Genomic DNA, 23,950 nt, shown 5'->3' with positions numbered 1-23,950 from the left:
AATAATTTTTTTCCAGTTACAAAGCAAGGGTTAACAGCCAAACCAAACTCAATATTTATGGCCCTGATTCTGTAGTTTACAGAAACACCCCATATGTGGTCGTAAACTACTGTACGGGCACACGGCAGGTCGCAGAAGTAAAGGAATGTCATACGGTTTTTGGAAGGCAGATTTTGCTGGACTGTTTTTTTCCCCAGTCGTCTCCATGACACCAAGTCCTGAGATTGACTTCCTTCTGATTGGACAGGAAAAACACAGAGAGGTTAAAACCCCCACCCCCTCCTCACATCACCAGTGTTTTTCCTGTCCCATCAGGATAGGAAGCAGGAGAGGTGCACGGAGCTCGTTTGGGCTCACCTGGAGTTATTTTTTTCATCTGGGCCGAGGTCGGATCTGCAGTGCAGCTCTCCCTCCTCCGTTTGGTTAGGCCTGGGCTCGGGCACATAGGTAGTGCCCCTGCGAAGATTCCCTCTGCGGCGGTCCCGGAGGGCTTGATGCAGAGGGAAGGAGGAACACGGCGGATCGGCACTGTGTTGTGTCCCTTCCGGCCGGCAGGCGGATGACGTCAGACGCCGCGCTGACGTCATCAACATGCGCCACAGGTCCTGCAGCATGAGAAGCACATGGAGACACTATAAAAACGCTCAGGACCTGTGTAACGGCGCCCTGCATAGCGCGGCTCACATATTTTGGTGAAGCATCTCTGAAGCGGTCGGGAGTCAAGATGAGCACCCCCCTCACGCCGGGCTCTGGAACCGAGCCTGCATCAAACCCTGGGACAGTGAGTAACCTGTTCTCAGGTACATGCCTTGTATGGTGGGTTCAGTCTGCTCATCCTTTCCTCCCTTACCATTTCAGGGAGAAAAGGATTCGGCTTCTGCAGCCAAAAAAACTAGAAAATGTGGTATTTGCTGCAAAAGATTGTCTAACACTGGATCCAAGCCCCTGTGTAAAGAATGTACTGCCAGTGTCATCAAGTCTGAGTCTTCTAGTCTAATTGAAGACATTAGAAAAGTGGTAAAAGAAGAGGTTCAGCTAGCCTTAACTACCAGAGAACCTACTCCCCCCAAAGTTCCCCCCACTCAGGACGCCCGTAGTGTTAAATCACTTATCCTGGATTCCGACTCTGAGGGGCTGGCGGTCTCAGACTCCGAATCTGTCCAAAAACACCCGGCATCTTCAGATGAAGAGGGCGAATATAAGCGCTTCCTGTTCAATCCTGAAGATATTGATGAACTTATCAGGGCCATCAGGGCCACCATTCAGATGGAGATGCCTAAAACCCCTAGGTCTACCCAGCAAGAAATTTTTGGGGGTCTAGGTGAAAGTAAGAAGGCCGTTTTTCCAGTCCCTGATAGTGTCCAAAAATTAATTAGGTCTGAATGGGAAAAACCGGATAAAGGATCCTTTATCCCAAGAGGAATTAAGAGGCGCTACCCCTTTAGCCAAGAGGACTGTACGGATTGGGAGACCATTCCCAAAGTAGACGCGCCAGTGGCCAAGGTAGCAAAACATACGGCCCTACCGTTTGAAGACTCAGCACAATTGAAAGATCCTCTAGACAGGAAAGCGGAGAGTCTCTTGCGAAAGACCTGGGAGACTACGGCGGCCCTTCTCAAACCGGGCGTTGCCTCCACATGTGTGGCCAGAACACTGAACCTTTGGCTAGACCAGCTAGAGATACATCTGGTCAATAAGACACCACGGGATCAAATTCTAGAGAGCTTGCCTCTATTAAAGATGGCAACCTCCTTTCTAGCAGACGCAGCTGCTGAATCAGTTAAACTGTCCGCCCGTACAGCTGTTCTCTCAAATACAGCGAGAAGGGCACTATGGCTTAAAGCGTGGTCAGGAGATATCACATCTAAAAATAAATTAATCGCACTCCCCTTCCACGGTCAGTACGTTTTCGGAGAAGATCTAGATAAAATCCTAGACAACGCGACAAATAAAAAAAAGAGGGTTTCCAGAGGAAAGATATAAACAAAAAAGGCAGCCCTTTCGTGACCGATTTTTTTCAACCCGAAAATAAAAAAGATAAAGGGAAGACTGGGAGGTGGAGCTATGCGAAGGGAGGCAGGGGGAGAAGCTTCCTCTTCAACCCAAATCGGGCCGAAGCCTCCTCATCCAACAACAAACAATGACGCCATACCAGTGGGGGGAAGACTCAGCTCCTTTCTAAGATCTTGGGAGCATGTAACAAACAGCCGGTGGATCTTAAGTATTATACAAGAGGGTTATCTGATAGATCTTCTCTCTTCCCCTCCACAGAAATATGTGATCACTACCCTTCCCCCATCTCAAACTGCGACCTTAAAAAACTACATAAAAAACCTATTAACCTTGGACGCCATAGAGCCCGTCCCGAAAAATCAGACAGGACTGGGATTCTATTCCCGCCTCTTCATTATAAAGAAACCAAACGGGAAATCCAGGGTAATTATAAATCTGAAACATCTAAACAAATACGTAAGATATCAAAAATTCAAAATGGAGACCCTGAAGTCAGCAGTGAAACTCTTAAAAAAGGATGCAGTGATGGCCACAATAGATTTAAGCGACGCCTATTATCACGTCCCAATTCACAGGTCATCAAGGGAATTCCTAAGGTTCGCAATAGAATTGGAGGGAAACATTCAGCATTTCCAGTTCAGGTGTCTCCCCTTCGGGATCTCTTCTGCCCCAAGGGTTTTTACCAAAATAATGGCGGAAGCCTTGACAACCTTGAGAGAAAAGGCAATTTGTGTGATCCCCTATCTGGACGACCTACTGGTAGTGGCGGACAACATAGAGACCATGGGAATCCATCTTGCGTTAGTCCTGGATCATCTACAGAGCCTAGGTTGGCTCATCAATTGGAAAAAATCGGATTTAATCCCATCCAAACGGAAAGTTTTTCTGGGCATTACTCTAGACACAGTCTCCCAAAGATCCTTTCTACCACCTCAAAAGATAGTAAAACTTCAGACAGCTTTGAGGAAGTTCAAGAAGGAGAAATTCTGTTCAATAAGACAGGCCATGAAGGTACTAGGGAGTCTGTCCGCTTGCATTCCAGCAGTTGCCTGGGCACAGTTCCATCTAAGACCACTCCAGAAATTCATCTTAGACAAATGGAACAGATCGCAATTAACCCTAGAGAGGAAAATATTCTTAGATGCAGAGACCAAAAAATCACTAACTTGGTGGCTCAGCAATTCGAACCTAGAAAACGGGATTTTCTGGGCACAAGATCTCCCTCTAGTCATCACAACAGATGCCAGCCTCCACGGGTGGGGAGCGGTCGTCCAGGGGAACTCCTACCAGGGAACATGGGGGAATTACGTGAGCCAGCAATCCTCAAATTTCAAGGAGCTGAGGGCAGTGTGGGAAGCACTGAAACACACAAGTCAGCTGGCAAAGGGTCGTCACGTCCTAGTCTACTCGGACAACGCTACAGCCGTGGCCTTTATCCAACACCAGGGAGGCACAAGGCATCGCCTGCTACAGAACCTGGCAAACAAAATCTTTTCCTGGGCAGAAGGCAACATTCAATCTCTTTCAGCGGTTCATTTGAAGGGAGTTTTAAACATTCAGGCCGATTACCTAAGCCGGCACAGACTAGACCCAGGGGAATGGATGTTAGCTCCAGAAGCCTTCCATTTAATCACAAAGAAATGGGGCAGGCCGACGATAGACCTGTTTGCATCCAGGAGAAATTATCAGCTAAACCAGTTCTTCTCCCTCAACCCCAGGGATCATCCTCGGGCAGTAGACGCCCTCAACCAGAGTTGGACAACAAACTTAGTCTACGCCTTCCCCCCATTTCCGCTTATCCCCAGAGTGTTACAGAAGTTCCTAAAAGAAAAGTGTACACTAATCCTGATAACCCCCTTCTGGCCCAAGAGAAGTTGGTTCTCCCTCTTGAAAGCCCTCAGCGTGGAAGCTCCTCTCCTTCTACCTCAGAGGCCGGACCTTCTAAGTCAGGGGCCCATTTCTCACCCAGACCTGAAAATACTAAAGTTAACAGCCTGGATTCTGAAGAATCCAACTTATTAAACTTTGGTCTATCAAAAAAAGTAGTGAACACCTTACTCCTTAGCAGGAAACAGAGTACCAACGACAAGTACCAAAAAATATGGAAGAAATTTGCCGATTGGTCTGGGACCTCCTTCAACCAGTTTAGAGCCAACATCTCACTAATCCTGGATTTTCTTCAAGAAGGGCTAGATTTAGGTCTATCCCCCAATACCCTTAGGGTCCAGGTATCGGCTTTAGGAGCACTATATAATACCAAGCTAACGGAACATCCCTGGATATCCAGATTCCTTAAGGCGGCAGATAGGATCAGACCTACAATTAGAAACATGGTGCCACCATGGAACCTTAATACGGTACTAGGGGGTCTAACCTCCGATCCATTCGAACCTCTGGACTCTATCCACATCAGATGGCTTACCATTAAAACTATTTTTCTGGTGGCAATAACCTCAGCCAGAAGGGTCTGTGAGCTGCAGGCCTTGTCCATCCAAGAACCATTCCTTGCAATATTTGAGGACAAATTAATTTTCAAATTAGATCCGACTTTCCTCCCCAAGGTAGTCTCGACCTTCCATAGGTCTCAGGACATTGTTCTCCCCTCGTTCTGTGACGATCCGAAAAACGATCAAGAAATCACTTACCACACATTAGATGTCCGGAGAGCGGTCTTAAAGTACCTGGAAGCTACCAGCCTTTGGAGAAAAGACAAAAATCTGTTTGTCCAATTTTCAGGTCCTAACAAAGGGAAGAGAGCGGCAAAAAGTTCCATCTCCAGATGGATTAAGATGGCAATCTCCGAAGCATATAACGCTCAGGGAAAAGACGTCCCTGCTTCCCTAAAAGCACATTCTACGAGAGGCATGGCTGCCTCCTGGGCGGAAAAAGCCTCAGCCTCCTTACAACAGATTTGCAGGGCAGCAACATGGAAAAGAGTTCATACTTTCACTAAGCACTACAGACTAGATGTAGCTGCTAATGACGACCTAAGATTTGGACGTAAGGTCCTGTCGGCAGTTGTCCCCCCCTAATTGTATCTTTGATATTGTCTCAGGACTTGGTGTCATGGAGACGACTGGGGAAAAGAGTATTACACTCACCGGTAATCCGGTTTCCTGGAAGTCTCCATGACACCACATATATCCCACCCTTTTTTTCTGCTATTAGCTATTATCCTTTCATCCTGGGGTTCTTCGTTAAAATACACTGGTGATGTGAGGAGGGGGTGGGGGTTTTAACCTCTCTGTGTTTTTCCTGTCCAATCAGAAGGAAGTCAATCTCAGGACTTGGTGTCATGGAGACTTCCAGGAAACCGGATTACCGGTGAGTGTAATACTCTTTTTTGACACCATGTCCCATTTGAAGCCCCCCTGATGCACCCCTAGAATAGAAACTCCAAAAAAGTGGCCCCATTTTAGAAACTACTGGATAGGGTGGCAGTATTGTTGGTACTAGTTTAGGGTACATATGATTTCTGGTTGCTCTATATAACACTTTTTGTGAGGCAAGATGACAAGAAATAGCTGTTTTGGCACAGTTTTTATTTTTTGTAATTTACAACAGTCATCTGACAGGTTAGATCATGTGATATTTTTATAGACCAGGTTGTCACGGATGCGGCGATACATAATATGTATACATTTTTATTTTATTTATGTAAGTTTTACACAATAACAGCTTTTTTAAAACAAAAAAAATCTTTTAGTGTCTCCATATTCTGAGCTATAGTTTTTTTTTATTTTTTGGGCGATTGTCTTAAGTGGGGCTCATTTTTTGAGGGATGAAGTGATGGTTAGATTGGTACTATTTTGGTGGTCAAACGCCTTTTTGATCGCTTGCTGTTGTACTTTTTGTGATGTTAGGTGACAAAAATAGGGTTTATTTAGCACAGTTTTTTTTACAGTGTTTATCTGAGGGGTTAGGTCATGTGATATGTTTATAGAGCCGGTCGATACGGACGCGGCGATGCCTAATATGTATACTTTTTTAATATGTATACCAATTTTTTTTAACATTATTTGGGGAAAATGATGTTTTTGTTTATTTTTACTTGAAACTTTTAATTTTTGGGGGGAAAACTTTTAATTTTTAAACTTTTTTTTTTCACTTTATTTTTTGTCCCACTTTGGGACTTGAACTTTGGGACTTCTAATCCTTTACAATGCATTCCAATACTTCTGTATTGGAATGCATTGGCTGTATGAGTAATACTGTGTGTATTACTCATACAGCTTCCGGCCTGTGAGATCCAGGGGGCTGGATCTCACAGGCTCGTCTGAATTGACCTGCGGTTTGCGGTGATCGCCGATACGGGGAAGGGGGGGGGGAGGGATGCGTTGTGATTTCAGCAGGCATCCTGTCACAATTAACCCCCCCCCCCCCGCGCCGCAATCTACTTTTAAACTTAGGACGTACCGGTACGTCCTGAGTCCTTAGGGGGTTAAAAACATGGTTTGCTCATCAGTATCAGATCTGCAAGGGTGCGACACCCGGGACCCCCGCCTATCAGCTGTTAGATAAAGCCTTGAGCGCTGCAGTTTCTTCCTAGGCTAGTGACATCACTGTATATCGGTCACATGGCCTAATTGCAGCTCAGCCCCATTCAAGTCAGCGAGGCTGAGCTGCAATACCAAGCACTGCCACTATATGATGTACGACGCTGTCCTTGAAAAGCTGCTGGGAGCTTGCATTGTTGACTAGAGCTTCGGTGAGCGCACCAGCTCCCTGAAACAGCTGATCGGGGATGCAGGACTTGGACCCCCTGCGATGTCATAATGATGACCTATCCTAAGAATAAGCCGTAATTTTTTCCATGATAACCCCTTTGAGAACAATATGATTTTTTTTTCAGGTTACAATTCGTACACCAATAAGCCATAGCATTAAACCCAAATTTTGTTCAGGTGCTTCCAAAACACTTCTGACCCATCAAGGAATGGTTCCACAAGACCTGTGAAGTCTGGCTCCAATACATTCATAGCAGTTTTTATTCTGTAGGTCCTATAAGTTGCAAAGTGGTGCTTCCATGGATCGAATGTGGTTCACTGGCATATCAATTTGGCCCTTGTCAAAGTCGCTCAGATCAAGGGGTTGTTCATGTTAAAATATGCAAATGCCATTGAATTATTATTATTTATTATTAAAGCGCCATTCATTCCACAGCGCTGTACATATGAGAAGAGGTATACATACATAATACAGACAATTGCACTAATCATAAACAGGACAAGTTACAAACTGGTACAGAAGGAGATAGGGCCCTGCCCGTGAGGGCTTACAATCTATATGGTATGGAAGAAGGACATAGTAGGTGCGGGTGAAGTTGGTCATGGCAGTATAGAGGCAGCAGGGTCACTGGTTGTAGGCTTGTCTGAAGAGGTGGGTTTTCAGGTTTCTTTTGAAGGATTCCACTGTGGGTGAGAGTCTGATGTTGGGGTAGCGAGTTCCAGAGTATGGGGGATGCACGGGAGAAATCTTGGAGTCGATTGTGGGAAGAGGCGAGAAGGAGGTCTTGTGAGGATCGGAGAGTGCGTGTGGGGGTGTATCGGGAAAGTAGCTCAGAGATGTAGGGAGGGGAAAGGTTATGGACGGCCTTGTATGTATTTGTTAGTACTTTGAAGTGAATTCTCTGGGCAATGGGGAGAGGCAGAAGAGTAATAGGGTGAGAGGTGGATTAGTCGGGCAGCAGAGTTGAGGATAGATTGGAGGGGTGCGAGAGTGCTAAATGGAAGGCCACAGAGGAGAGTGTTACAGTAGTCTGCCTTAAATGCCTTAAAATAAAAATGTCATATACTCAACTGTTTCTACCGTGCCATTCTCGGTACTGCAGATCTGATCCTGATCAAGGTGTTTGTGAACAAGGCTGCAGCAGTGACGTAGAGGTATACGGTGCTGTGATGACCATGTGCATCATAGTAATCTATAATGCTGTTAATTTCAGCCTGACTAGGGGTCTACTCTCCCATGCTCGCAACATGATTTGAGTACAGTAGAGCAGACCCATGGTTGGGCTGGAACTTACAGCATCATAGATCACTATAATGCAGTGAGTTTGGGTCACCTGAGTCAATAAATTACCGTAAAAGTTGTTAAATTCGGTTCTTTCTGGAAAAAATCTGTGACAACAATTACAGCATTGGTAGGGGAGTATACAAAAATGTTTATAGTATGATGGCCTCAGTTTTGGCTTCTGTTTTAGAAATATTTTCTGCATGTAGAACTCTGTTCTTAATTCTGCATGTAAATTGGTTTGTACTTGGTTAGTACAGAGTTAGGTCTCCATGACCTGACACTGCAATGTGGAGTGAGCAGGGAGATGCCAGTGAATGACATCACCAGCCTCTGCCATCTGCTTCATAGACAAGCTGTGCTGGCATCTATGGGTATATCTATATGCAAGGGTTTACCTGGTTGGTTAAAACAGCGGCAATACTGCACGCGGATTTACCCTGAAATGTTTGGCGCGTGGCTTGTACATGTGAAGCACATGCTTTTAATGTGCTTTACTAGTAAAAGCTGTGCAGCCAAGAACTGGAGGGCTTTGACCATGCAGTCAGAAATGCCCTATAATGTAAATATACCCTAGCATTGGATGTTGGCACATACCCTGGAGGTGGTTTCAGACTACTTCTTCACCCTATTTCCTATTATGAAAAGCAGTAGTTTTAGGGTTCAGTGACATCACTCTCCATGACTACTGCCGTAATCCTGGATCAGCCATTTAGCCTAAAGCTTTCCATAAACATAAGATAATTAGGCCAACAACTGTCTCTCCCCTGACCTCTCCATATGCAGCCAGATACCTATGGCATGGCTTTTCTCCCAGTCCCAGGTAACACCATACACTAAAAAAATTGTCAGACGAAATTGGGGTTTTGTAGTCTTTTCTCTCATGTATGACCAGCTAATAATTTGTATTCAAACATAGTAGTCATCTAGATTCTTAGAGAACCCTTCTGTCTAAAATAAAATCCCTAAAAGGTGTACAGTATTACCTTTGATTTTTATGTTGTTAACAATTCAGTCCTTTCTTAGTTATATCTGTATCTTGGAAAGCTGGATGATGTCCATTGCAGCTTATATGTCCACCTAGCTTTCCTGGAATCCCGAAATGACGTCCCCTGTCATTTGACTTTGTTGGATAGGGTCATAAAGTACTGTGCAAAACTTTGACAAGTGTGGAAAGAATGCTGCAAAATAAGTGCTTTCAAACATGGACCTATTCATTTATTCTTATCAATTAACAAAATGCAAAGTGAACAAAAGAGAAATCTAAATCAAATTAATATTTGGTGTGAGCCCCTTAACCGTCAAAACAGCATACATTTTTCTAGGTACACTTGCACACAGATTGTGAAGGAACTCTGCAGGGAGGATGTTCCAACATCTTGGAGAACTAACCACAGATCTTCTGTGGATGTAGGCTTGCTCAAATCCTTCTGTCTCTTCATGAAATCCTAAACAGACTCTATGGCGATCATATCCTCACTTTCAGGACTCCTTGTTCTTTACGCTGAAGATACTGTAGCTTAACAAACGCAAGGTAGTTAGCCAGGTCTCTCACAAAGATTCCAAATCAGACTGGGGTTCAAGCTCTTTTGAAGAAGCACAAAGAAACTGGCAATGTTGAGGACCAAGATACCAACGTTGGATGGCCAAGAAATCAGTATAACAGATAAGACACAATGGCACAATATATTTGATTTAGATTTCGCTCTTCTTCATTCACTCTGCATTTTGTTAATTGATAAAAATAAACTATAAACACTTCAAATTATTTTTTTTTTATGTATTCTTACTTTTCATTATTTTTCCCTAAAACTTTTGCACAGTACTGTAGGTTGGTGAATGTTCATCTAAATGTTGGATTCCACCTAAAACAATAACTGGCTTTGGGGTTTAAACCCTGGATGGTCTGCTGTATAGCATAACATTAGGAAGTTCTAGCCCTATGATGACAACGCTAGTTACCTTTTTATTACAATCTCATGAGAACTTTGCAGCCCTCATTTCTGCAGTGATAATGGAGCAGCTAAACACTGAATTCCATCAAAATAAGTTAAGCAAGCAAAAGAAAAAAAAAAAACCTGAAGGAGTTGGAAAACTCGGCCAAGTCATGGTACTGACACTGTCAGCCCTCTGTGGGGAGTGAAGGAATGAATACCTTATGTAACCCAGCGATTATACCAAGTACATGGTGGTACTCCTTAAATAAACTTTTTTTCCTGTCTTAGGTATGTTTGGAGCTCTGCCTTCTGTTTAAGTGGACCAGAGACATTTATGGATGGTACAAGCAATGCAGTGCTCATTAACTCCTTGAAGGGAGGCTTACTCAAAACAGGCCAGTTTAAAGTGTACAGCACTGCATGTAATGAAGAAGCTACCTATGCTGGTAAATGCCATCACAGCACCTTCTGTGGGTTTACTTGCATACATATTTTCTTCCCCAGCTCAACAGAGACTTCTTGTCATCTGAATAATGTAAACCTATCACACCACTTCAATCTGGTAAGATGAGTGAATCACAAACGAGTAGATGCTTTATTCCTCAATGTTGTTAGTCTGGAATCCATGCACAAAATTCTCGAGGTTTATAATTTAACCCACAAACCAGGGGTGGACTGGGAACTTAAAGTGGCCCTGGAAAAAGTACTAAAAGTGCCCGTTTTGTGGTTGGGTCCAAATTGATAGATGGCAGGGCCAGCAATACCATATTGTGGCACAATTATACCACCCCAACAGAGCTAAAAACCACAGTCCATCACAAAATACTGCCAGCAGCACAAAATACATCCTCGAAAACTTCCACTGGGAGGAGGGCGCAGGTGGCCCCCTGGGCATCGGCCCACCGGCAAATTTCCCTGTAAGGTGTATGGCCAATCCGCCCCTGCCACAAACCATGAAGTGTAGGATGAACATGTGCAAACAAGTATTAACTGGCTGGTAGATACCAGCTGTTGGCAATGAATATAAGTATAAAAGTTGATTGGATCATGTAATTGAACTTAGGTATAAAATATCGTACTCCTAGAAGTATAAAATGGAGACAGTATAATAACAATGCATAAATAGTGGATAATAACAACAATGCATAAAAAGTAAATTGCCGGTATGAGCCAATAATGACTGGTCTATGTCAGCTGGACATAATGTAGATAATGGTATTAGGCCAGTTGGCGTAGACTTTGGAGGTAAATATTTAGACAATGCACAAATTATAGACAATGGGATACCAATGCATAGGAGGTAGATTTGCAATAAATAGAAGTCAGATAAAAATATATATATATATATATATATATATAAAGGTCAAGTAAACCTATTGGAGATAGGTGCAGGTATAATGTCCAATGAGGTAAGAAAGGGAACAGCTGTGGGTGAGAACTGGGGACATCCCTTTTGTGGGAAATGGTAGTTCAATCCGATCTAAGTTTGCCCCCTTTGTTCTGGATCAATAGGGTGTTTCACCTCCGATCGGTAGTTTTGTTTCCACAATTTGTCCAGCAGTAGTGTTATAATAAGGTGCTGCTGATTTAGCAGATACGTTACCCTCCTGTAGGTCAGAGGCAGGTTGGTGAGCGGCTCCTGGCGGGCGGGTGGCGTCCACGTGTGTTCTTCCCGCTCGAAATCTTTGTTTCTGCTTACGGAGTTGTGTGCTCAGCCTGTCTACTGCTGTGGCTGATCGTCACTTCCGGTGACGTCACTTGCGCTTGCTGACTCTCCCGCTCGATTCTCATCGGCGTTACACGTGGTGTCCGATGGCGGGAATGAGAGGCTGCGGCTTTTTCAAAAGTTTAAGGGAGCTCCGGAGCTTTTGAGGTTCTAGGATCCTTTTAGCTAGCTTGGTATGAGTATGGCTACCTCAAATTACCCCATACGCGTTTCGGAGCTTGCTGCTCCTTCATCAGTGGGAATGGGTAGCCTTTTTACTTTGTCCTATATATATGGTCCTGATTGGATCCAATTGAGGTTCTGGAGGCGTGGTTAAGGACTTTGATAATCAGTGTTTAGTAACAATTGTCCTGGACTTGCAGGTAGAATGGATGGGATTCAGACAGAACAATGTGATGAATATGAAAAAACAGACAAGATACGGCAATATTGTATCTCAATGTATAATATTTGTAATAATAATAAAGATAAAAATAAAAATAAAGATGAAAATAAGATAAGATAAAAACAGAATAAAATTCATAAAGTCAATATAGCTATGTGTGTATCAATACACATTCTTGTATATGTGGATATATATATACGTATCATCAGCTTATTAGAGGAGTCCTTACATTCTATTACGAAGGTAAATGTAGGAATGAGTATAGATCTGGGACCTCTAGATTGGGGATATTATCAACAATGTTGGATATGTTATATTGGAGGTGGATTCCTGAGTATTATGGTTCCCTAATTGTATAAATATATATGTATGTATATAGAGAGGGGGATTGGGGATCCAGGTGTTCTTTTAGTTGGATAATTATTGTTTTTATTGGGAAGACTTCTGCCTGTATTGTGGTGTATACATATATCTGAGTTGTTACTTCAGATTAGAAGAGGGTGTTGATAGAGGATGTGGAGAGTGGAATAGGGGGGAAGGGGCCCGCCCGGGAGGAGGGGTCGGAATGCTGGTAGACAGCCTGACTACGACTCCTGATCCCAAGGGGGGGCACCCCACCCATATATTCAATCTGTGATGTAGGTTCGTGTTCATAGAAATCCAAATATTTCCATCTCCGCGTTGAGTCCTTTTGGAATCATTGTGTTAAATTCGAATATTTTTCTAGACTCTGATCTGGACATTGCCGCTATGTGGTTACCACCCCTCCATTGGCGTGTAATTTTTATTAAAGCTGTATAGGTGAGTGATGATGGGTCACAATTATGTTTTTCTTTATAATGTCTAGAGACAGAGTGCAACTCGTAACCTTTTTTGATATTTGATACATGCTCTGCTATTCTTGTTTTGAGAAGTCTTTTTGTGCGTCCAATGTATTGTTTGGAGCAGGGACATTGCAGGAGATAGATCACATTACTGGAGTGGCATGAAAGATGTTCCCGTATCTGGTGTATATACGTGCTATTGGTTGCCTTTACTGTAGTCGTCTTTTTTGGAAAGTTTGTGATCTTACAGCTATAGCATTTTCCGCATCTGAAAAAACCTTGCAATGTTAACCAGCTTGGGTTAGGTTTAGTTGTAGTCTTTTTTATTGTTGGTGCTACTTTAAGACCGAGATTTGGGGCCCTAGTATATGTGATTTGTGGTTTGTCTGATAATAGTTGACCAATGACTTTATCTCTCAGAATATGGTGCCAATGTTTTTGGATGCTTGTTTCTAGTTTTTTGTAATGGGCATTATATGGTAGGATAATTCGCGGAGTTTCTTCTTTTACAGTCGTGTTTCTTGTGATTTGGTCAAAGAATGTTGTTCTATCCATTGCCCTTACTCTGTCTAGTGATCTATCTATTATTGTCTTTGGATAATTTTTGACTAGGAATTGCGTCTTCAAACTTTTTGCTTCCATTTCGAACTGGCTATCTAGTGTACAATTCCTCTTAAGTCTTCTAAATTGACTTGTCGGAATATTAAGTAGCCAGCTAGGAAGGTGACAACTTGAGTGTAATATGAAGTTGTTCTTCATCACTGGCTTTTGATAGGTACTGCAGTGGAGTTTGTTGTCTCTTGTTTGGATCAATAGATCGAGGAATTCTATTTGTGTCTCACTTATGTTCGTGGTCAGTGTTATATTCCTGTCGTTTGTGTTGATGTCCTCCAAAAATTCATTTAGTTTGTCCCTGGTGTCGCTCCAGATGAATATGATGTCATCTATATATCTCCGCCATAGTACCAGGCTCGACCCCAACAGTGGTGTGATGAAATCATGTTCCCACTGGGCCATAAAGATGTTAGCATAGCTGGGGGCGAACCTGGTACCCATGGCGGTGCCGCGTTGTTGTAAGTAGAACACTGAGTCAAACATAAAATGGTTATGAGTGAGAATAAAAAGTACACTCTCTACTAAGAAGTTTATCTGATCTATGTGTAGAGTTTGGTAGTGATTTAATTGTTCTCTCAGGGCAGAGTGCCATCCCTTTACTTTTTCCTATAACTACGCTCTGTTCGGATAGAGCACCTTTTCCATCTTTTGGGCTTTAGTGAGCCGCCCTCTATATATACTTCTATGTGCAAACAAGTGCTTAATTATGATATAGACCTGTGATGGGAAACCTCCAGCACTTCAGCTGTGGTAAAACTACAACTCCCAAGATGTACACTTGATAATGGAGCATGCTGGGAGTTGTAGTTTCAGCACAGTTGGAGTGCCGGAGATTAGCCATCACTGATATATATTATTAATAATAAATAATAATTTTATTTTTTGCATCCTTTCTTGTGGAAAACCAAAAAAAATATATGTGAAGGACTTCTTGCTTCACTTTCACTGATGGTTTTATAGCGATTTTTAGGTTAACCATATATTTATAACTAGGGATGAGCGACGCGAGCTTCGGATGCAAGATCTGAAGTCACTTCACTCCAGAATTTATTTTAATGCTGTACGGAGATCCATCTCCGTGCAGCATTAAAATGTATGCGCTCCGGCGAGGCAAAGTGAGTCATCAAGTTCAAAAATCAAATGCCAAAGTGATAACTCACTTCGCCTCGCCGGAGCGCATACTGTACATGTTATTGCCGTATGGAGACGGATCTCCGTACAGCATTAAAACGAATTTTGTAGCGAAGCGTCTTCGGATCTTGCATCCGACTCTTGCTTAGCTCATCCCTATTTATAATACATAAAATGTTGCCAGGGTTCAAAAATCCACAGCACCCATAAATTTTAATTCTAGGATATGAAGACCTATAGGCCCTGATTTATCATACCTTCACTTCAGAATTCTGGCTTTAAAAAGTTACTAAATGGGGCTTTTCCAACTTTTTAGACATATTTGCACAAAAAATGTGACTTTTTGTTTTTTGCATCTTTACACCACTCATTATAGTTTTTAAATATGAGTGGGGAAGTGAACGCAGTTGTTAATGAGTTTCCCTCCATGTGGCATAAAGTACACCAATGTAGACTCCAAATATTCCCCTTGTGATATATTTCCCCATTAGTGTTAGACTTTGTTCTTGCTTCCTTTATTTATTTGTTTGGTTATATTTTGTCAACATATTCACCTGGCAGAACTCGGGGCACACTCTTTTTGCAGTTTACTTTCTGTACTCACTCTGTAATGTGGGAACAAATTTGCTTTTACAGTGCAGTAGAGCCTAACTAATGGTTGGAGACCTTGACTACCACGGGAGGTCCTCCAGAGTTTATTCATGCCTAGGAATATGTCTATCCTTTCTAGTTTCTCGGTAGATCACAGAGGAGCCACTCGCTACTCATGCAGAATATGCAGAGCAATGACAATTGCCACATTGGTCACCAATGACTATGACAGATGGTTCACCATGTGCTTAGATGTCTAATCCCATCACAGGTTCTAGTGATGGCTATCCACTTTGTCTTGATTAACCCCTTCCCGACTGCGATCCGTTTCTATACGTGATATTTGCACATGCCCCGTGCAGCTACCACGTGTATAAACGTCAAGCCAGCTCTTTAATCCAAGCGCTGCAAAGCGCTTGGATTAAAGCTTCTGCCCCTGTCCTGCTGCTGTCACGGACAGCATACAGTTCAGTAATGCCGGCAAGGGACCAATCAGAGTGGCCCCTTGCCGGCAATCGATCCGATTGGTTAGTCTATGCAGACTAACCAATCGGATCACGACAGTGAAAAAATGCCGGTTTCAGGCTCTGATCTGCGCTCTGCAGATCAGAGCCTGAAATCAGGTAGTGTCCTTGTGCCCCCTTCCTGTGCGCCTCCAAGCCCCCCCTTGTCTCCGCCTGCCCCTGATGCAGTTTCCCCCGCTCAACTCCATATTCATGCAGCCTGCCCTGATGCGGTCCGCCCCTCCCCGCCCCATACATTCCTCCTGCCCCCATTTATGCTGCCTCCCTCAATGCTAGTCGTACCCCCCCTTTCCAGCGCTGCCTCCGATGCGGGCCCCCTGCTTTGTTTGATGGCGGCGGCTCCATTCCTGAGCCGCCGCCATCAGCAGCGATTGTCAGCTCTATGCTGACACTCTGCTGTAACCCCATAGATGCCGCGGCATCCATGGGGTTAATAGAGGGAGGGGGCTCCCTGTCTCCACCATCAGGGCTACTGCGCTGCGACGGCAGCGCCAGATGGTTGCCATGGCAACCGGACGCTTTGCAAAAGTGTCCAGTGTTGCCACCTACAGGGCATCTGATAATATTATACTTTGCAATGCAAGAGCATTGCAAAATATAGTACAGCCATCAGCCCCACTGGATCTTCAAGATCCAAGAGGGACTTGATAAAAAAAAAAAGTGAAAATAATAAATAAATAAATAAAAATTAAAATTAATTGCCTTTTCCTAATAATACACATATTAGGTATCACCGTGTCCGTAACGACCGTCTCTATAAATATATAAATATATCACATGATAGACCCCGTCCGATAAACACCATAAAAAAAATAAAAATAAAAACTGTGTAAAAAAAGCCATTTTTGTCACCTTACATCACAAAAAGTGCAACACCAAGCGATCAAAAAGGTGTATATCAAACAAAATGGTAACAATAAAACAGTCACCTCATCCCGCAAAAAATGAGACCATACATAAGAAAATCGCTCAAAAATAAAAAAAAACTATAGTTCTTAGAACATTGAGACACTAAAACATAATTTTTTTATTTCAAATATGCTATTATTGTGTTAAAGTAAAATAAATAAAAAAAAGTGTACATATTAGGTATCGCCGCATCCGTAATAACCTGCTGGATAAAAATATCACATGACCTAACCCCTCAGGTGAACACCGTAAAAAAAAAAATATGAAGAAAAAGTGTGCCAAAAATGCATTTTTGTCACCTTACATCACAAAAAGTGCAACAGCAAGCGATCAAAAAGGCTTATGACCCCCAAAATAGTACCAAACAAACAGTCACCTCATCCTGCAAAAAATGATACCCTATTTAAGATAATCACCCAAAAAATAAAAAAGCTATGGCTCTCAGACTATGGAGACCCTAAAACATAATTTTTTTGGTTTCAGAAATGCTATTATTGTGTAAAACTTAACCCCTTAAGGACCTAGGACGTACCGGTACGCCCTATTTCCCGAGTCCTTAAGGACCTAGGACGTACCGGTACGCCCTATTTCCCGAGTCCTTAAGGACCGAGGACGTACCGGTACGTCCTGACTTAAAATCGGAACTCCGGCGCCGCAGGGGTTAATCGGAACGGGATTTCGGCTGAAATCATTCAGCCGGCATCCCGTAACAATGCAGGGGGGGGTCATTTGACCCCCCCGTATCGGCGATCGCAGAAAACCGCAGGTCAATTCAGACCTGCGGTTTTCTGCGTTTCCGGTCCATTCGGGTGTCCTGTGACCCGATGAACCGGAAAAAGACTGCGATCGGTGGCGTAATTATACACCACCTATCGCAGTCCGAGGATTTGGAGAGGCGGTGCTGGCCCTGGTGCTGAACGCCGCTGTCCAAGGTGCTGATTGGTGCAGGGGAGAGAGGCGCGAGATTCAAACTTCCTGCGCTCCTCTCTCCCCTCCTCTTCCTGTCCAGCACCCTGACCGTGCAGCATCGTCCAGCACCAGCTCCTGTGTCCCCCTAATCGGAATCCATCACCCTCCTGCACCCATCGCCACCCAGGTAGGTTAGGGTCAGTGAGGGAGAGGCACCGTTAGGCAGGGAAAGAAGGGAAAAGTAAGTTAGAAAAAAAAAAAAAAAAGTACTTTTATTCCAAACTTCCATCTAACCCTAACCCAGACCCCTCCTGCCACTTGCCCCCCCCACCCACCCCCCACCAGCCACTTCCCCCCCCCCCCACCTGCCTCCCCCCCCACCCACCCCCCACCAGCACCCCCCACCCCCCACTCACCACCACTTTTTTTTTTCTGCGTGCGCTGACTGGCCGGCACTTTTTAGCGTCCGTCCACTGTTAGCGCATCGCCCGCCCCACCACCCCACCGACCGCTGATCAGCGTTGTACCGCTGATCAGCAAGTTTTAACTTTTTTTTTTTCTAACACTTGCCCATTTTTTTGCCTGGACTTTTTAGTACGCGAACACCCGTTGCCCCCACACACACGCACATATAATAAAGTTTGCCACACACGCACACCTACACGCACACACACCCATGGCCCACCGGATGTTCTCGGCCGAGGAGGCATACGCCCAGATTGCCTCCGACTCTGAGAGCCCCAGTGAGGATGAGGATGACCCCACATTCCTTTTGTCATCCGCATCCTCCTCATCATCATCTGATGACGATGAGCCACCAAGGCGGCGGAGACGCCGCCAGGCGGAGCCAGGGGCCCCACATGCTAGGGATCCTGTGGCCCACCCTAGTACGAGCCGCCCTGGGGTTCGTACTGGTTTCCCGGCCCACCAAATAAGTCCACCGGAGCCCCCTGCCGATGAACTTAGCTGGTGTCCCCCAGTGGACTTTGAGCCTGAGATTCCGGATTTTGCTGGCAATCCTGGAATCCAGATTCCCACAGTGGGGTTTACTGAAATAGACTATTTTAGTTTTTTTTTCAGTAACTCACTGGTGAATTTGATGGTGGAGCAGACGAATCTGTACGCCCAACAGTTCGTCGCTCAAAACCCAGGCTCAGTTTTGGCTAGACCCGGTGGCTGGACGCCGGTCAGTGCAGCCGAAATGAGGACATTTTGGGGCCTCGTGCTGCATATGGGTCTAGTCCAAAAACCCAGTGTCAGGCAATACTGGAGTGGGGACGTCCTATACCAGACCCCACTGTACAGTATGGTCATGATACGTCACCGGTTTGAGGCCATCCGGAAATGTCTGCATTATTCCGATAATGCAGCATGTCCCCCCCGAAGTGATCCTGCCTATGACCGGCTGTATAAGATACGGCCGGTCATCGATCACTTTGGGGCCACATTTCAGCAGGCCTACGTACCTGGAAGGGAGGTCGCGGTTGATGAGTCTCTCGTTGCGTTCAAGGGGAGACTCAGTTTCCGCCAATACATTCCCACAAAGCGGGCGAGGTATGGCGTGAAGCTATACAAAATTTGTGAGAGTGCCTCAGGGTACACTTACAAATTTCGTGTGTACGAGGGGCGAGATTCCCGTATTGAACCCCCAGAATGTCCCCCCACTCTGGGTGTTAGCGGGAAACTCGTGTGGGACCTTATGTACCCACTGCTGGATAATGGTTACCACTTGTACGTGGATAACTTTTATACCAGCATTCCCTTGTTCAGGTCCCTTGCCGCCAGATCCACGTTCGCTTGTGGGACCGTGCGGAAAAATCAACGCGGCCTCCCTGCCTACCCCCTCCAGGTACCTATCCCCAGGGGTGAGACCCGTGCCCTTACCAGTGGAAACCTGTTGCTGGTCAGGTATAAGGACAAGAGGGATGTCCTTATGCTGTCCACAATCCACGGTAACGGCACCACCCCTGTCCCTGTGCGAGGTACCGCGGCAACGGTCCTCAAGCCCGATTGTATCGTCGACTACAATCGGTATATGGGAGGAGTTGATCTCTCTGATCAAGTCCTCACGCCATATAACGCCATGCGCAAAACCCGGGCATGGTACAAAAAAGTTGCGGTCTACTTGGTACAGGTTGCCATGTACAACTCTTTTGTACTATCCCGAAGCGCTGGCAGCACAGGGACATTCCTCCAGTTCTATGAGGCAGTCCTCAAAGACCTGATCTTTTCGGACCGGGAAAGAGCAGGCCGGAGTACCTCGGGAATTGGAGGCGCCCGGATCGTCCCTGGCCAACACTTTCCAGGTGTGGTCCCCCATACTGGAAAGAAGGGACGAACCCAAAAAAAGTGCAGAGTGTGTCACAAGAGGGGGATACGGAAGGACACCACTACTCAATGTGACACTTGCCCCGATCATCCGGGCCTCTGCATTATCAATTGCTTCAGGGAGTATCACACTTCCATGGAGTACTAAATTTTTATAATCCTCAACAGTCCACTAGAGAACATAAAACACTATGGCTCTCAGACTTTGGAGACACGGAAACAATTTTTCTTTCCCCAAAAAATATTAGTTTTAGAGCAGGCATCCTCAAACTGCGGCCCTCCAGATGTTGTAAAACTATAACTCCCAGCATGCCCAGACAACCTACAGCCATCAGCAGGGCATGGTGGGAATTGTAGTTTTACAATATCTGGAGGGCCGCAGTTTTAGGATGCCTGCTTAGTGTCTCCAAAGTCTGAGAGCCATACATATTGGGCATCGTCGCGTGCGTAAAAGTCGTCGCTATAAAAATAACTTTTGACCAAACGCCTCGGATGAACGGTGTTAAAAATATAAAATAAAAACTGTGCCAAAACACCAATTTTTGGGCAAAATTTCAATTTGAATCCATTTTGCCGGTAATAAAGCAAGGGTTAACAGCCAAACAAAACTAAATATTTATTGCCCCGATTCTGTAGTTTGCAGAAACACCCCATATGTGGTCGTAAATGGTTATATAGCCGCACGGCAGGGCATAGAACGAAGGGAACTCCATATGGTTTCTGGAAGGCAGATTTTGATGGACAGTTTTTTTTTTGACACCATGTCCCATTAGAAGCCCCCCCTGATGTAGCCTAGACTAGAAACTCCAAAAAAGTGACCCCATCTAAGAAACTACACCCCTCAAGGTATTCAAAAGTTACTTTACAAACTATGTTAACCCTTTAGGTGTTCCACAAAACCAAATAGTGAATGTAGAAACAATTTTAGAATTACATTTTTTTGTTACATTGCCTCAAAAAAGACTAATATAGAGCAACCAAAAATCAAATTTACCCCAAAAATAGTCCCAAAACAACAACCACCTTATCCCGTAGTTTCCTAGATGGGGTCACTTTTATGGAGTTTCTACTCTAGGGGTGCATCAGGGGGCTTGAAAGGGTACATGGTGTCAATAAACCAGTCCAGCAAAATCTGCCTTCCAAAAATGACGTTCCCCTTCTTCTATGTCCTGCCGTTTAGCCAAATAGTAGTTTACGACCACATATGGGGTGTTTTTGCAAACTACAGAATCAGGGCAACCCATTTTGAGTGTTGTTTGGCAGTTAACCCTTGTTTTACTCCTGGAAAAAATTGATTATATTGGAAAATTTTCCAAAAAATAGAAATTTCAAAATTGTTTCTCCATCTGCCATTAACTCTTGTGGAACACCTAAAGGGTTAACAAAGTTTGTAAACCCAGTTTTGAATACCTTGAGGGGTGTACTTTCTTAGATGGAGTCACTTTTTTGAAATTTCTATTCTAGGGGTGCAACAGGGGGCTTCAAATGGGACATGGTATAAACAAAACCAGTCCTGCCAAATCTGCCTTCCAAAACCCATATAATGTTCCCCTCCTTCTATGTGCTACCGTTCGGCCAAACAGTAGTTTACAACCACATATGGGGTGTTTATGAAAACTACAGAATCAGGGCAACCCATTTTGAGTGTTGTTTGGCAGTTAACCCTTGTTTTACTCCTGGAAAAAATTGATTATATTGGAAAATTTTCCAAAAAATATAAATTTCAAAATTGTTTCTCCATCTGCCATTAACTCTTGTGGAACACCTAAAGGGTTAACAAAGTTTGTAAACCCAGTTTTGAATACCTTGAGGGGTGTACTTTCTTAGATGGAGTCACTTTTTTGAAATTTCTATTCTAGGGGTGCAACAGGGGGCTTCAAATGGGACATGGTATAAACAAAACCAGTCCTGCCAAATCTGCCTTCCAAAACCCATATGGTGTTCCCCTCCTTCTATGTGCTACCGTTCGGCCAAACAGTAGTTTACGACCACATATGGGGTGTTTTTGCAAACTACAGAATCAGGGCAACCCATTTTGAGTGTTGTTTGGCAGTTAACCCTTGTTTTACTCCTGGAAAAAATTGATTATATTGGAAAATTTTCCAAAAAATAGAAATTTCAAAATTGTTTCTCCATCTGCCATTAACTCTTGTGGAACACCTAAAGGGTTAACAAAGTTTGTAAACCCAGTTTTGAATACCTTGAGGGGTGTACTTTCTTAGATGGAGTCACTTTTTTGAAATTTCTATTCTAGGGGTGCAACAGGGGGCTTCAAATGGGACATGGTATAAACAAAACCAGTCCTGCCAAATCTGCCTTCCAAAACCCATATGGTGTTCCCCTCCTTCTATGTGCTACCGTTCGGCCAAACAGTAGTTTACGACCACATATGGGGTGTTTTTGCAAACTACAGAATCAGGGCAACCCATTTTGAGTGTTGTTTGGCAGTTAACCCTTGTTTTACTCCTGGAAAAAATTGATTATATTGGAAAATTTTCCAAAAAATTGAAATTTCAAAATTGTTTCTCCATCTGCCATTAACTCTTGTGGAACACCTAAAGGGTTAACAAAGTTTGTAAACCCAGTTTTGAATACCTTGAGGGGTGTACTTTCTTAGATGGAGTCACTTTTTTGAAATTTCTATTCTAGGGGTGCAACAGGGGGCTTCAAATGGGACATGGTATAAACAAAACCAGTCCTACCAAATCTGCCTTCCAAAACCCATATGGTGTTCCCCTCCTTCTATGTGCTACCGTTCGGCCAAACAGTAGTTTACGACCACATATGGGGTGTTTTTGCAAACTACAGAATCAGGGCAACCCATTTTGAGTGTTGTTTGGCAGTTAACCCTTGTTTTACTCCTGGAAAAAATTGATTATATTGGAAAATTTTCCAAAAAATAGAAATTTCAAAATTGTTTCTCCATCTGCCATTAACTCTTGTGGAACACCTAAAGGGTTAACAAAGTTTGTAAACCCAGTTTTGAATACCTTGAGGGGTGTACTTTCTTAGATGGAGTCACTTTTTTGAAATTTCTATTCTAGGGGTGCAACAGGGGGCTTCAAATGGGACATGGTATAAACAAAACCAGTCCTGCCAAATCTGCCTTCCAAAACCCATATGGTGTTCCCCTCCTTCTATGTGCTACCGTTCGGCCAAACAGTAGTTTACGACCACATATGGCGTGTTTTTGCAAACTACAGAATCAGGGCAACCCATTTTGAGTGTTGTTTGGCAGTTAACCCTTGTTTTACTCCTGGAAAAAATTGATTATATTGGAAAATTTTCCAAAAAATATAAATTTCAAAATTGTTTCTCCATCTGCCATTAACTCTTGTGGAACACCTAAAGGGTTAACAAAGTTTGTAAACCCAGTTTTGAATACCTTGAGGGGTGTACTTTCTTAGATGGAGTCACTTTTTTGAAATTTCTATTCTAGGGGTGCAACAGGGGGCTTCAAATGGGACATGGTATAAACAAAACCAGTCCTACCAAATCTGCCTTCCAAAACCCATATGGTGTTCCCCTCCTTCTATGTGCTACCGTTCGGCCAAACAGTAGTTTACGACCACATATGGGGTGTTTTTGCAAACTACAGAATCAGGGCAACCCATTTTGAGTGTTGTTTGGCAGTTAACCCTTGTTTTACTCCTGGAAAAAATTGATTATATTGGAAAATTTTCCAAAAAATAGAAATTTCAAAATTGTTTCTCCATCTGCCATTAACTCTTGTGGAACACCTAAAGGGTTAACAAAGTTTGTAAACCCAGTTTTGAATACCTTGAGGGGTGTACTTTCTTAGATGGAGTCACTTTTTTGAAATTTCTATTCTAGGGGTGCAACAGGGGGCTTCAAATGGGACATGGTATAAACAAAACCAGTCCTGCCAAATCTGCCTTCCAAAACCCATATGGTGTTCCCCTCCTTCTATGTGCTACCGTTCGGCCAAACAGTAGTTTACGACCACATATGGCGTGTTTTTGCAAACTACAGAATCAGGGCAACCCATTTTGAGTGTTGTTTGGCAGTTAACCCTTGTTTTACTCCTG

General features: G+C 43.9%; 1 protein-coding gene across 1 annotated transcript in view; it reads left to right on the top strand.

The window, feature by feature from the left end:
- Positions 1-372: 372 nt before the first annotated feature.
- LOC120986524 overlaps positions 373-23,950 on the top strand; it is a 52,275-nt gene continuing 28,697 nt past the window's right edge. The window contains exons 1-4 of the mRNA XM_040415153.1: positions 373-781; positions 859-1,962; positions 2,589-2,842; positions 10,248-10,405. Of these exons, the coding sequence (XP_040271087.1) occupies positions 725-781; positions 859-1,962; positions 2,589-2,842; positions 10,248-10,405 (1,573 nt within the window). The 5' untranslated portion in view covers positions 373-724. The remainder of the gene's footprint in view (positions 782-858; positions 1,963-2,588; positions 2,843-10,247; positions 10,406-23,950) is intronic.

The sequence above is a fragment of the Bufo bufo genome, chromosome 1 (genome assembly GCF_905171765.1).
Source record: "Bufo bufo chromosome 1, aBufBuf1.1, whole genome shotgun sequence".
NCBI lineage: Eukaryota > Metazoa > Chordata > Amphibia > Anura > Bufonidae > Bufo > Bufo bufo.
The sequence above is the reverse complement of the archived record's forward strand: the minus strand, read 5'-3'. Positions and strand labels throughout refer to the sequence as shown.